Source organism: Polyergus mexicanus, unplaced genomic scaffold (assembly GCF_030449975.1).
Source record: "Polyergus mexicanus isolate NDT 795.1 unplaced genomic scaffold, iyPolMexi1.0 SCAF_7, whole genome shotgun sequence".
Classification (NCBI taxonomy): domain Eukaryota; kingdom Metazoa; phylum Arthropoda; class Insecta; order Hymenoptera; family Formicidae; genus Polyergus; species Polyergus mexicanus.
In genome coordinates this window covers 2,647,228-2,662,624 of record NW_027223327.1, presented here as the reverse complement: position 1 = coordinate 2,662,624, position 15,397 = coordinate 2,647,228, and the positions used below count along the sequence as shown (strand labels likewise).

The window sequence follows — 15,397 nt, the reverse complement described above, 5'->3', positions numbered from 1 at the left end:
AGTATTTTTGTTCAAAATTCCAGGTAAAAAGAATATTTTCAAGATTTTTTGCTAAAATTTTCTAAAATAATCTTTTTTCTTGCTTTCTAACACTTTTCATTCATTCGAAGAAAAAACACAAAGCCACTTATTAATTTCATTTTTTATCATTAAAAATTACAATTAAATTAAATTAATTCAAATATGTACTGTATTCAATATTTTGTTAAGACATTCAATACTTAATCAGAGAGATGGGGAGATATATTTATAATACAATATATTTTAAACACATAATTCACAACTTGGCTTAGTGGATTGCCTACTGCTTACAGTATAAGAGCAAATTTATTAAAGAGAGAATTTAAAAATAAAATCCCCAAATCCCAATGAAATTCCATGAGAATTCCCTGGTTTCTCCACGTAAAAAAAAAAAAAAGGAGGGGTTTCCATATTTTTCCAGAGAGTAGACACCCTGATAATCCATCTATGCGTAAACAAATTTTGTCTCGGTAGATATCACGAGCATTAGTTCAATTCGATTTATGTTGATTAAGCTTTCCTGAAAGATAAAATATTTTTCTTTAAGGATTCCTTAATGTATAAGATTGCAATAAGCGCGCGACGCCTTGCGTAAAATGTCTTTGTAAGCCCTCTCGCTCATAAAGGGAATCCGCAGAGATATAAAGGCATCTTTTCATTATCATAAGCTTTATAATAGCGCGAATAAATGTCAACGGTTAGGAATTAAGAGGTATTAAGGGATTTTATCACCGATAATTTTCTCGGCTTGCGTTCGCATAAATCCGTTTGCCCTCGTCATTATTTCAACAGTATAATTTCTATAATAAATTGTCATCGATGATTAAATAATATATGGCAAACGATCGAGCGTCCTCCACGAATAATCGCTGAAACAACGGAGCGCCAACATGGAATATGAAGTGCTCTCTTATTCCGACCTGGCTCCGTTCGATCTAATCGCCATCAATCGCCTTTATTGCGATCGCTCTTCGGTTCTTAGGTCGTCATGGCCAGCCGATCGTGGCCGATTTGTCGATGTTTTCGCGCAACGACGTATGTACATATTGTCTGGGCGAGCAACGAGGAGGATCGGGGACCGATTTGAATGATAATCGGACGGATATGATTGATTTATGAATGCGCGGGACGGTCGGTGCGCGCTCTTGCTAGACGAGATTAATCTTCATTACACGACGTTATACCGTCTGGTTGCTGCCCCTGTCCGTGCAAAAGGGATCGTGGCATGCGGTAGGTAGGTAGGTAGGTAGGTAGGTAGGTAGGTAGGTAGCCGCATTATTAAGATCGGTCCGCGGTCCCGGTCGTTTTCGAGAAACGATACCAATGAGTAACGGAGACTCAAGGCAACGGATTCTCAGAAATTTGAATGCGCAAGCCGTGAGGAATGTGAGAATATAAATGAGTCTCTTTTTTTGTTTAATTTCTCACGCTTTCGATACTCCACGTGAAACCACTACATGCATTTTATCCAATTTTGATGCTTTTTATTTTAATAATAATGAGTAAAATGAGAATAGTAAAATAAGTTCGATGAAAGCGATTGGGAGGTAGAATAAAATATAGATATATAAATTTATAAATTATTTAGTTTCATATTTAAACGATATATCTAAACTACATGCACTTTATCTAATTTTCTAATGTTTTTTATTTTAATAATAATAAATAAAATAATGATAGTAAAATAAGTCCCATGAAAGCGACTGTGAGATGGAATAAAATATGTATACGTATATCTAATATAAATTATTTAATTTCATTTAAATGAAATATCTAAACAAGTCTTGTATTTGTTTCCTTCGTTGATGTACTTTAAGTGATAAGTTGGATATCGCGAGACATTGTATTTAAAATTGTCTTTTTTTGAACGCTGTCAATTCAGAAAATTTCGTAGAATTTCATGAAAAAGCAAGATTCCGTGGATTTTTAAAAGTTTCGTGAAAAAGGATAGTATCTTTCTTCCTATCATCGTCTCTTCTTGTCAAAGTTGACTTGCTTCATGAAAAGAGTGGACGGTGGAAGACGTAAATTTACTTCTGCTCTTTTTACGAGCTAAGTTGTACCGCATTTAAAAAAATTTTTATCCTAATAGCTGTCATAGTAAAAAGGAAAAAAGGGAAGAAAAACTGTAGTTGATAAAAAGCATTCAATAAAAAAATTGCCAATTAGCTTATCAGCTAACGATATTAAAATAATAATAATGATTATAATAATTCTAACATTTCGAAGCGTTGATAAGGAACTTGATTTTTTTTATAACAGAGTATTCGCTGTCGATAGAAATCTCAGATCACTCGAGGCAGATAATAGCCGGTGCGCGTACAAAAGCGGCGGTTTTGCAAATAGAATGTTAAGAAAGGGAATTTATATAACACGTCTCTCTTTTCTTCGCTTTGTGATTCCGACGGAAACCGACCCAGATCTCGGGACCCAGACCCTCGACCTATGCACATCGACCGTTGGATGATGTCTACGTTGGTGAGTCACGAAGTCGAATACTCGGCGATCCGAGAGAGAAGAGAAGCAGCCAGAAGTGCGGACCTCTGGGAGACCACCGTGGCTACGAACCAGAGAGCTCGAAGACGGAGATTCAGGTTGATGAGAAATGTATCTCCCGCAGATTACACGGATTCTCCCAAGTTTATTTCGCGAGTCTGTTGGAAATTGTGAAATCGCGCGGAACGAAGGAGATGTTCGATTATGAAAAGTGTACGTTCATCGTAGCAATTCCTCATTTAATGATCGGAGAAAGGAATTAATTAGAAAAACGAAAAAGATTTTATTTTACGGAGTAAAGAATCGATATCGCGAATACTACTTTCCCCAGAATTTTCGTCCAACGTTTTATATTAATCACCTACGGACAGAATCGATTTCGTCTTCTCCAACCGAACTCTCGCGATGTTTCATTCGCGGGACGCGTCGAGGAGTGTCGGGGAAACGTCGAACTTGATCGACTGGTGCAAGCGAGAAAATTCCATCAACTCTGATAGTTTCAAACTATTCGCGAAATATCGGTGTGGTATTATCAAGAGGTTACGTCCAAACAACGAACAACATTGAGGTGGATCCACAAAAGGGAGAGGAAGACCGGACCTCGTCTCATCGACAGACGGGCTCGATTCGTGATCGGCTTGCTTTTATCGAATGATCGTCGGATAGAAAGACAGAAGCATTCAGGAAGAGAGAGAAAAGGGGATAATAAAGATGACATTGCACCTCTAGCTGCGGCATCTGCCCTAGGAAAAGATGGAACAGCTGTATTCGAAGGAGGTAAAGCGGGCAGACGGAGGAAGAAGAGAAAGGAGAGGGAGAAAATAAGGAATGAAGAAGGAAGAAAACGCGAGAAGGACAGATACAGATAGCCGGATAGAGAGAAAAGGGAGGGAAAAAGGGAGAGAAGGGTCTAGCCCCCGATGGGTTCCGACTCCGAAGTAGATAAAGAGAGAAATATGGACAGCCATCGGCGAGGAGAAAAAGACAGACAGGACGGGAGCGAGAGAAAGGGGAGGAAAGGGGGCTGCGTTGGGGAAAGGGGCGATAAAGGGGCATGGTGGAAGGAGCTGGCAACACCGCCCGGTCGATAGAAGAGTGAGATCTGCGAGGTGCGGCAACGTCGCGAGGCGTCTGCTTTAATGCAGCGGTTCTCATCCCGATCTCCAGAGAACTGCGAGAGAGAATTATTTTTCTTATCAAATTTAATAGATTGCGAGAAAACATGGTTGCCTTCGGAATTAGAATTGCTGCGCGCAAAAAAAAAGCTTAACTGATAGAACGAAAAATATAAGCTGATCAACCGATAGTCGAGCATTTTTGAAGATGATAGATCAGGTCCAGAAGAGACAAAGGAAAAGAACGCTAGATTTTTTTTTTGCTTAAATTTCACTGCTTGAATTATCTTGTAAATTTTTTTGACACTTATCAAATGTCCTTTTCATCTAAATAATTTATCTTAAACAATTTTTTATTCAAACAGTTTATAAAGACTTGTAAAACGACGTAAAGCAATACTTGATATTTTGTTCTTTGAAAGATTGTTTACGTCTTTGGTGAAAATTTCCGCTTATCTCAGCGGAGTATTTAGTGATTAAAATTGCGTTGTAATTCATAATTTCTCTCGAAGATAATTTTAGATGTTAATTAAAATTATCTTTTGCTCCCGAAAATTAATCAATATCGATTTTCCCATCCCTTGTCAGTTGTTGTAGTCACATATAAGAAGCAGACTATATTAGAATATTAAAAAAAAATATATGAAAACTGCTATTATATATCATATATAAATTAAACACCCTCTCTTCATTCTATTATGTATTAGAATTAAAAATATAAAAACGCTATTTTTTAATGTTAAGAAACAGAAAAGTTATAAATTACAATTGTTTAAATCAAATATTAAAATATTACTTTATTGTCATCTTTAATAAAGTTTAATTTTAATAGGCTTCAACAGAATCTAGATTTTAAATTTATCAAGAAACACATGTATATATATATATATATATATATAACGCTGAGAAAATTTTCTTCTTTTAGAAAAGAAGATATGATACACACACAAGACTCTGTCGAGTCTTCGTCCGAGAAGAATTTCGAAAATTACTTCAAATTTCACAAGTGTACCTAAGTACTTGCTGAAAGATCTCTAACTTTTTCTCACATTTCTGGATTTATTCTTCGAAACTGCACGTTGCGGCTGAAAGTTGGAAAAAAAAGCTCAACTTTTGAAGTCGTGAACGCAGACGTTGCGGAGCTTCGAGAAGCTCGAAGACGTAGGGATATTCTGGGAAACCGATCGGGTCGCGATCTCTCGAACCGGGATCTTTTTTGCCGGACCGGTTTGCGAATTGCGACTCGAATTTTTCCGTGAGCGGAGAAACGATAGCAAAGCGCGGAGGAGGCAGCGATCGGACCTGACGGCGATGTGCGCATTTAATTTAATTTGTTTTAAACGAATACGATTGAGCGAGTATAATAATAATAAAAGAAAAAAGATGTCTTTGTAGAAAGAGAAAGAAAGGAAAAGAGAGGTGATCCTCCTCACAAAGGAAGCCGCGCGGCTTTGAGGGCAATCTGTTTTACACAGTTGGCCCGATATCTCGTTTTGCGCGAAATGGCTAAATCACACGTGACGTAAATTGGCACGCGGCTTTGATGAAAGCCGAATATTCGCAGTACGAATATTTTTTGTATAGTAATGGTAATATAAACCCGACAATATCTGTGAATTTTTAGATAAAGACTCAAAGTTAACGATGTTTCCCTCCTTTGTCCAATTTTTGTAATATTGGCATAATAAGAAAAAAGATAGATATCTTTCAATTAAAGATCATTTAGGCTACTAGTGAAGAACTTTTCACGAAATTATTCTCATATATTTATGCGTATGTATCTTAATAATATGCGTTAGAAACTGGTTATATTTAAAACTTACGTTCATGTAATTCTCACATCAGGTGCGAGCGATTTAATATTGAAGATGATTAAAATTTCTCTATATAATATAAGTATTATTTTAATATATAATTTATCAAAGTTTATTAATAAAAATTATTTATGAAAAAAAAAACAATTCAAGAATGATATATCTCGTAAATTTATAAACAATAAATTATCTATTTATAGCAATATGATATATTTTTAATTACATTTTTTATATAAGTTACAAATTTAATATATATATATATATATTTTATTTTTTAATTATGAATATATTTTACTGCAAATAATAAAATACTAGTAATTATTGTCAATATATATATATATATCGCAAATAGGTTTAAATTATTTTTCTATTCCAATTGTTTTCATTTCTGTTAATATCCTTCATCCAGTGTTTAATGCCCGCAAATATATAATTACAGTAATACGTATAGTCATTCAGAACATATTTTTCTTCCCTACCACTGCAAAATAAATAATTTATGGATGAGAAATGGCCGACTGTCGGCACCTCGCGTATGTCTCGGAAAACGTGTGTTTGAAAAGGGGAGGCAAACGCAATGCACGATGCACGACTTGTATGCAGGAAACACATAATTCTGAATAAGCCTCGCAGGTGTTCGCGGTCGTATAGTGTAAAAACAAAAAGGCGTTTCGACATCCTCAACGTACGAAATGCAATAGTTTTCATAAAAAAAAAAAAAAACACACACACACACACACATCGATCTGTCATTTCAATAAGCCTGTAAAAATTACGTGCGCGAAGACGGTATCCGGGAAATTCGTCAAGAGAGCCATCGCAAAGGTAACTATTACACGTTATATATATATATATTAAAAAAAAACAAAAAAAAAAAAAAAACGATGCGGTCGAAAAGAAAGTAAATAATTAATTTCGCGTATAATATTTTCGATGCAATTCTATTTCGTCGAGAAAAATGTTGGATAAAACGTCGCGAGTATTTTGTATCTTTAATGGAGACAAACTCGAGCGCGCGATACCGATACCGAGTTTCTGTTTCCATACCTAAAATTCGCTGCACGTTGTCGCTGTTGGTATCAACTCTCCCGGAAGAAGTCGACGGGAATGCGAGCAATGCGGCATCGCAAAGACGCTGAAGAGATTCGGACCGACGCTTAAATTAAATCTAACATCGCGACGCGCCGTGTCGTCGAGAGCTCTCTCTCTCTCTCTCTCTCTCTCTCTCTCTCTGTCTCTATCTCTTTTCACACACACACACACACACAGATACACGTTCGTTATTCTCTTTTACAGAGTAGTTTTTGATGGCTCTTGTAACCCAGGAAAGTCCCGGGGAATCCGAGGGTTTTTGTCGCCGCGTATGTCGGGATGAGGAAGAAAGAGAAAGAGAAAGATATCCAGGGAGACGCTGAGCTGTAACAACGCGCCATCTTTTTTTTTTTGCTCTGGAAAAATCGTCTTTGAAAACTTTTCGCCCCCTCGTCGTTCTTTCGCGACCTCTCTCCGTCCCCGCGATCGTTCGTCAGGATTTTCAGAGTACACGCGAGACGAAGAAATCCCACCCTTTCGCGGAAGCTCACGAACACCGATGATTCGTGACAACGTACGGGGGTGGTTTGGTTTTTCTCACCGGTACGAATTGCACCGACTTGTTTCCGACAAAGAGAGATCTCGCATCTTATCTATGATATAAATTGCGATGTATATAAACGCGATTTAATTCCTTATGTCTTAAACTTTTGGCTCAAAATTAAATTTCTTATAAAATCTCAAAGTCTAGCCGGAAGGTTTGAGCCCACCCTGTATAAGTAATATATAATTTCAATAAACATGGATGCGCGTGTGTGAAATAAAAATCTTTTGCAAAAGATTTATATCGTACCTTGCATCGTTTTAAGTGTCGTTAGCTTAATAAATTACAGGTTGCACCTGCAAGCGTGAAAAATAAGTGAGAAATTGTCCTAAAGCTCCTATAATTAAAGCTCCTTGACTTTTAATAAAAACCGTCTGGAAAAGAACGTCGTCCATTTTTTTACGGTGTCTTTAATGAATTTCTAATCGCAAGATAATAATGCACGATCGACGTAATTTTATGCAAGAATTCAATGAGAATTGTAAATATTAATTGTTGTGCAACGATCTCGGCTGCGCGATCGAGAAAGTTCGCTTCCTTCTCGTGATGGCTTTTCCCTGTCTCTCTTTCTCTCCTCGCCGATTCTGACGTTTCTCGTCTATGAATTGATAACGCGCACTAAACTAGTTCACGTGGAATTCTAAGATATAATGACATCAGATAGGCGTGTTTTATTGCGCCGACGTGGTACAGATGGTGCAAGAAAAAAAAAAAATAATAATAATCTGACCGCGGTTTGTTATTAATTGCTAGAAGGAACATTCTGATTTCTACAATGAAGCAGATACGTCTTCTTATCGTGGATTAACACATTCTGTCTATCTGTCGAAACGAAGACGAGAAATTGTTCTACTTGCGAAGAGATAAAAAATCGTACAATCTGTCTCTCTTTATCCTGAGTACATCGCTTCTTTCCCTCTCTTTTATCTGGATAAAACGTGAATTAATTTAGGGTAACGATAACGACTGCATACGTTTAAGCCACTGCACGACCGACAGATCGATGATGACCGTTACTTTCGTGAACGTCGCAACTTTGTTGCAACGATGGTGTGTCGATATTTTCTCTCGAGGCACACGATGGCATCTCTCTTGAAAAGATAAATAAAAATTCGAGTTTCCATTACTTCGATTTTAAACCCGCAAAAAATTATTAAATTGTAAATGCTTACGAATACTTGGCATTCTTTCGAAATGTATTCTTTCAAATATAGACATTTGTATTATTCTTGATGTCGTATAAAAAAATTGATTAATTATAATTGCAACGGTGACTGATTAACAATGAGATATAAAAATAATTTTTTTTTAAATTTTATAACAATTTTTAAATGATGCGAAAATAAAAGAAACACATTTTGCGATATTTCTAATTTTTTTGTATTAATAGGAACGTAACAAATAAGATTATTTGTCAGACTTACGCTATTATCAGGCCTTATCTCTGTGGCAAAATAAAGCAATCTTATTATTGTAATATATGCAAGATCCTCTATTGTTCTCGACGCTTTATATCATTATGTAAATTATACACATCGTTTACACGCTTTGTCTGAGAGTATGCAGAGTTTTTTTTTTTACACGAATTACTTGCATTGAATGATTGAAAGTTTTGCGAATTGCGACGAATCGCGGGCATCCATAATTGTGTGGACAGAGAACTTTCAACGATTTCATTTCTTTTAATATCCGAGAGCCATTGAGTGTGCCCTCGCAAGAATTTAAATTTCATATTGCTACTCTTCACATACCGACGTTACGCATATTTCTTTCGCGAAATCGACCATTTTCATAATTCTTGAAAATTTCTTAATACCCTAAAGGAAGCCAGTGCACTTGAAAATAATTAAAATTTTTTAATTTTTTAAATAATCTCTCCATTCGAACATATTTCCAGCTATGTAAAATGATTTTTGGATATATGTCTAAGTGCCTAAAAAAATGTGTAAATATAAAATGTATGAATATAAAATAAAAAATATAAAATGTATGAACATAAAATATATAAAAATGATATCTGTAAAATGCTCTTCTGTATAATCATGTTTTTTGATCTTTTTTTTAAACATCATTGGTTCGATTGTCATTTTTTAAGCTGTTCAGAAATAAATTGAATTTGATCGGTTTTGTTTAAAAGAATTTGTAATTTTATCAAAAATTATAATAAAAATTGCCCAAAAAATTCACTTTATTTATAAACCTTTATAATAAATAATTTAGAAAGAGCTCTTATTTATTGTTAGCAAGAAGCATTGATGAAAATGTATTCAAATATATGAGAGAACGCGAAAGAAAAATTATTCAGATATGTTATCTTAGTAAAAGCAAATATAAAGATAAATAATTCTACCATATGGTTTCACAACCGGCTCGCTTAATAATTATATAAAATAATAAAATCAAGCGTTATTTTTCATTTTGTTGTTAATGATATCTCTTTATTTTATTTATCTAAACCGTATTTATGCTACCTTACAATTGTTTCTCGTTGCACTATCAACCTCGATCTTGCAGCCTCGTTCTAGATCCAAATTATGTTTACACCATTATCCATTTACACGAATGTATTCGCACTGATTGATTGAACCGGAAACGCATCTCTCGTTAAAAGTCGCTATTCGTTACACGCTATTGATTCATACTATGACCGTAGATAATTTTCTAAAACAGTTTCCGTCTTTACAATGGCGTGAAAGTAACGGGATTCTACTCGTAATGGAAAATTTTAAACTCTACGAAAGCGAGCAGAAGACTTTTAAAATTAAAACCACCAGGAAACGGTGTGCCATATCAAAATTTTCAAATTTCTTTAAAAAATAAAATAAAAATGTAGAATCTCGTTCATTTTTGTTCATTTTCAGGCATTGTATTTCAAATTAAAAATATACTTCACGCTTTTAAACATTAAAATTTTTTTTTTTAAATTCGAGGAAACAATAAATCTCTATGTTTTAATTTTTTTATTCACCTTTTTGTAAAATATTATAAATAAAGTCAGAAAAACCGTTCAATGTCACATAATATATGTATAAATATTTTTTGTATAGTTTATTCCCCGTAGTACGATGACAACGCATTAACTTTAATGAACGAATAACGGGTTCTTTGCAGTCGACCATTGCAGAACGACATTTGCTCTTTGCATTGTTTACTACATCGATGTAAATAATTTGTGTCACTTGGGAGCGAATCTATGGCTTAGCACATACGAATGGACGAATGGAAAAAAAGTATACATCGACCAATAAATATTTCTTTGTATTTTATACTTCATAGTAGTGTCAAAGATTTACGAGCGATAATAACGTTATAAATCATTCTTCGTAGTCTCTCGTGACCATAAAACGATTCCATTTTTGACTCTCGCGAAACCTTAAGAATGTATGAGTCGCACGATATTATATAGGGTGGACTAGAAGAAGATCTACCACTTTATTATCCCGCCATTTTGTTTTTAGGGAATTTTGACAGATGTAATTAAAAAATTAGTTAAATAAAAAATGTTATTTCAAAATAATATATTTTTAAGGATTTTAAAACATTAAATAAATAAATTTGAATTATGCAAATAATTAAAGTATCATGAAATAATTTTTAACATTTTTATATACAGGGTGGGGCATTTATATCGAGACACCTAAATATCTAAAAAATAAAGCAAGATAGAAAGAAATGTTTCGGACAAAAATTGTTCGGTTCTAAGGGGGTCATAAGATGGTGCCAGTAGTAGTTTTACCTTGGGTAGAGGCGCTTCGGAGATTTCAATGTCAATCTAGTTTTATTTTCTTTACACCAATTGATGTCTCTCATTTTTCGAGCTTAAAATATTAAGGTAACATTATTGTAAAATAAATAATTTTATGAGATATTTCATAGTTTATGTAAAATTATGTCGAAGTAAAGTAATAAAATAAAGTATAAAATATCTCGTAAACCATTAAACTTTTGGCCATCATATCCCTATAACTTTTTATGCAGAATATTGGAAGGAATCGATTTATATAAAAAATAGGGGTGTTTCCGTTTAAAAAAAAACAAGATTGACATTGAAATCTCCGAAGCTTCTCCATCCAAAGTCAAACTAATGGCACCATCTTATGATCCCCTTAGAACCGAACAACTTTTGTCCGAAACATTTCTTTCTATCTTGCTTTATTTTTTAGATAGTTAGGTGTCTCAATATAAATGCTCTACCTTGTATAATAAATAACATATGTAATTAATATTTTTCATTTAATCGATAACCAAAAAATTTTGAAAGAAACAATTTATCAAAAGTTTTTCGATTATGCGATTCCCCACAAAAAAATCTTAATAAAAACATAAAAATTAAATATTTTTTAAACTAAATAGGAAATTATTTTCAGATTTTGGAAAGATATTCGAAAGAGAAAAAAATCTTAAAAACTTTTAAATAAATAAAATTTTTACGTTCTTAATATATGACACACACATTCTTAAATCAAAAAATAATCGACGGGATTCATCGACATTTCTTCTCTCGTGCCCCTATTGCGAGAATGACTGCGAACGATTAAAGAACGTCATGTTATTCGAATCGATGTTCCCAAAATCATTTCTACGCAAAATGGAAAATCGCCATTCTCAGCCACCGGAAATGGTCTGCCCGCGCGAACGGTCAGCGGAAAAATCCTCCTCTTTTCGCACAACCTTTTTCCCCAACGGGCGCGATTACATTTTTATGAGCGATCGGCCTTTTTATTTCGAAGCTATAAAAAGAGCCCCGCGGCGAATCGAAGATACGCGATGCTTCTGGGATTTGACGGGTAATCTCGCGTTACGTACACGTAGATATATCTCCGACCAATAAGATACACGTACATTTTTTATTTCGCGACAAACATCCCTCGCGAACGATCGACTCGTGTCTTCTTCTGTGACACGAGTTTCACACATATGCGAGAGTCGATGTCATGTATAAAAATACATCTTCGATGACCGAATACAATTTTCGATACTTCTGCTCCGACTTTGCAGCGATAAAATAGCAAAATTTACGCAGAAAATACGCTATACAAAGATGCACAATAATTATAATACGTTAGACGATATGATATAATATTCATTTAACTCCCTCTTTGTCCTTTCATAATATAACAGTATATACGCCATAAAGATAAATCTCATTTTGTGCGTACGGTTTTAGATTTTCGTAGAAAAATCCTGGCTAAAATCTGTGTCAGTGACAGCGGGAGGTCATCAAGCAGAAAGAAGCTGCTTACGACAGTAGACGAGCTTTCGCCTTTTTTGGGGCGTAAAAAGAAGAATATCTCGATACTAGAGATCGGATTATATGATCCATCATTGTATCAACATCACGCCATATCTCAGATATGCCTTAATAAATCTCTTCTTTTAAGACTTTCGGCGCATTCAAGGATTCCTTTGGGGCAATTGCGGTAAATTGAAAAGCGCGCAAATTTCCTCTATATATCTGTATACATATGTGGTTTCTAATATCTTGGATAATATGCGTGTATCGAGACAAACGCGATATATAATTGCACAATGGATATCCGATAACCGCGAACGCGAGTGCACGCAATGTTGACTGCGCGATACACGTTAATCGGCGAATGCACTCTCTATCCTCCTGCTATTGTATTAGGAACACCTGGCACGGTGTCAGATTTCGAGCCGAGGTGACGACGAAATGTTTCTATTTCCCTGTCGGACGAGGGTGCGGCCCATAATACGCAGGCACGAGATACGGGCAATGAACTGATGCGTCGCGTGTCCGAAAAGCTTCACGACCACACATTACGGCGAAGTTTATCCGCGTGGCATGCCCGTATCTATATTCACGCACATACATATAGATATTTACACTAAAAGAAAGGGGAAAAAAAAAAATTAAGAAATTGGGCTCTCGTGTGACATCACAAATTTCAAATAATCGCGGGCTAAATAAAAGCCAGAACGCGGATGGTAGTCAGTTTCATAGAAAAATAAGTTCTCTATGAAACTGAATATGTGCACAGAGCACGAAATTTATTTGGTGCTATACCAAGATTTTTTTTTTTTTTTTTTTTAATAATCTCAATTCGAGATTTATACAATAATAACCCCTCCTTACCCCCCTGGAGAGACAAAAAAAATGTTAAATATATCCTGATAGAAGCAAGAGATTTAATCTTGCTAATCTTGCAAAGAGATATTGTTCAAGGTTTAAGGCGCATTAATGTATTCTGACGTTTGAAATTGTGGGAAATCTTTATATTATTATTGTATGGTGTATAATAAGTATCATACTGCTCATTAAAATGTAAAAAAATTGACATTATTAATAATTAATAATTTTATGGAATTTATTGATCGAATAGATTTTGAAAAGCTTGCGTTTATCTCCTCGATAAGAGAAATCGGGAAGCGCAGTTCCAAAAATATAAAGCCCCAATCCTTTAATTAGACAGTAGTAATTATACGCCTGAATGGAGGAGGACCTAGGTTTGAAGTGATTAAGGAAACGATTTGACAAATCGATGTCGAAAGCGTGACAGGCTCGAGCAGACGACACGCCCGAGAATCGCAGGCTTCAGAATTTCCGCTGTATCTCGATGATGGTCGGGACGACTCACCTTGTTTCCATACCAGAATCCGCAAGGGTGTCACGCCGGACGCCGTATGTGAGACGATGCTCCGTCGAGGGCGGTGGACGTGATCGCGACGCTCCCTCAAAGTGTCGTCGACGCTGACGATGCTGTTGTTGTTGGTAGTGATGCTGTTGGTGCTGGTGCTGGTGCTGTTGGTGATGATGATGATGATGATGATGGTGATGGTGATGATGGACAATCGACGGATTAATCTGGATGCGATGAATTGCGCCCGGCACCCTCCAGCAGAGCACATATGGGATCACAAAGTCGGGTTTGACCTGCACCAGCGGCAGCAGGCGATACTCGATCTCGCGCGGATTCAAGGATCGGCCTCCTCCCGTATTCCCCCCGCTCGTGGATCCGCGCACCAGAAGACGACCCTCTCCACGGAGGACGTTGTAGTTGCGCCAGCCAAGGTCACGGGGTAACATGTCACGAGGACATCCCTGTCAACCAAGGACTACCGGCTCCTTCTTACGGGTCTCGTCATAGTGTCAAAGATATCCCGCACTGTTCCTCGTACCGAGAGACTTGTGGACGTCAATCGAGAGGGTAGATTGTCGTCAATGGTTACGATGGAATGTACCGTCAAAGGAACGAGGCAGGAACAAGGTTTCTCCGGCGAGGGCGGTTATTAACGATTCCACGCGCAGCCGTTTAAATACACTCGGCAATCGATAGTCTTCGTGCACTCGTTGCCATTGAGAGATACAAGTACCTGATGGACACGGGAACATCCGTGATACGGTCCTCCTCCCCTCTCTCTTTCTTCGTCAAAGGCAAAAAAACTTGGATTTATTATTAATATTATTTTTTAAATCGCGCGTTCATCAATCCAACGTGTTCGCTCGCGAATAATGCCGGGCGTACCAGACTCGGGCGAGACCGGACGACTCGGGAGCGTCATCTTCGAGCAGCGGGAAACGCGTGTGCCCGCGGAGGAAATTCGGGATCACTGGGAGGACCGGCGGAGGAGGACGGCGAGACAGGCGCCCGAGACACTCCCTTCTCGCGCAAGCGACAGCACTCCGACCTTAGCATCGACTTCCACGACCGGAGCCGAACGGACGGAGGGAGAGCGAACGAACCCAACGAACCAACGAACGAACGGACGTGGAACGAAAGGCGAGAGAGGAACGCAGCCCCCAAGGATCCTCCGTCGCTGCGCGCCACGAATTTCAAACCTGGTTGCGCGCGCAATTTACGTGCCTCCAGGGCTGTCTCAAAGGAAAGGCCGCTGACGAGATGTCTCGGCCAGGATCGCGAAAATGTCGAGAATCGAAAGGCATGCCATCCGCGTATGTCTTTGACACGGGTTACTTTTGGCACGCCGAATTTTTCGATCAATATTGAAAACATTAAAGTTACAAAAGAAGAAGTTTGTACAGAGGATACCTACTCAAATTTTGTACAAAAATTCCTCGATTTTTCAGATATTTTTGCTCAAAATTCTAGATAGAGAGAATATTTTTTATAGATTTTTTTTTTTTGGTATAATTTTCTAAAATAAATTTTTTTATTGTACATATTTGTTTTCTAACGCTTTTCTCATTCATACAAATGAAAAATACAAAGCCATTTGAGTTTCAAGTGCTAGATTTACAAATGCAAAAAAATGTATCTGAATAAAAACTAAATATTGAAAAAAGATTTGAATAGTTTCCATTGAGAATTTAAAAATTTTTAATTTGCATAACA

At 36.6% G+C, this 15,397-nt stretch overlaps 1 protein-coding gene across 1 annotated transcript in view; it reads right to left on the bottom strand.

Moving 5' to 3' along the window:
- LOC138935216 (uncharacterized) overlaps positions 1–15,143 on the bottom strand; it is a 139,497-nt gene extending 124,354 nt beyond the window's left edge. Inside the window, exon 1 of the mRNA XM_070299670.1 lies at positions 13,682–15,143. Coding sequence (XP_070155771.1) covers positions 13,682–14,130 — 449 coding nt within the window. The 5' untranslated portion in view covers positions 14,131–15,143. The remainder of the gene's footprint in view (positions 1–13,681) is intronic.
- Between the last annotated feature and the right edge of the window lie 254 nt (positions 15,144–15,397).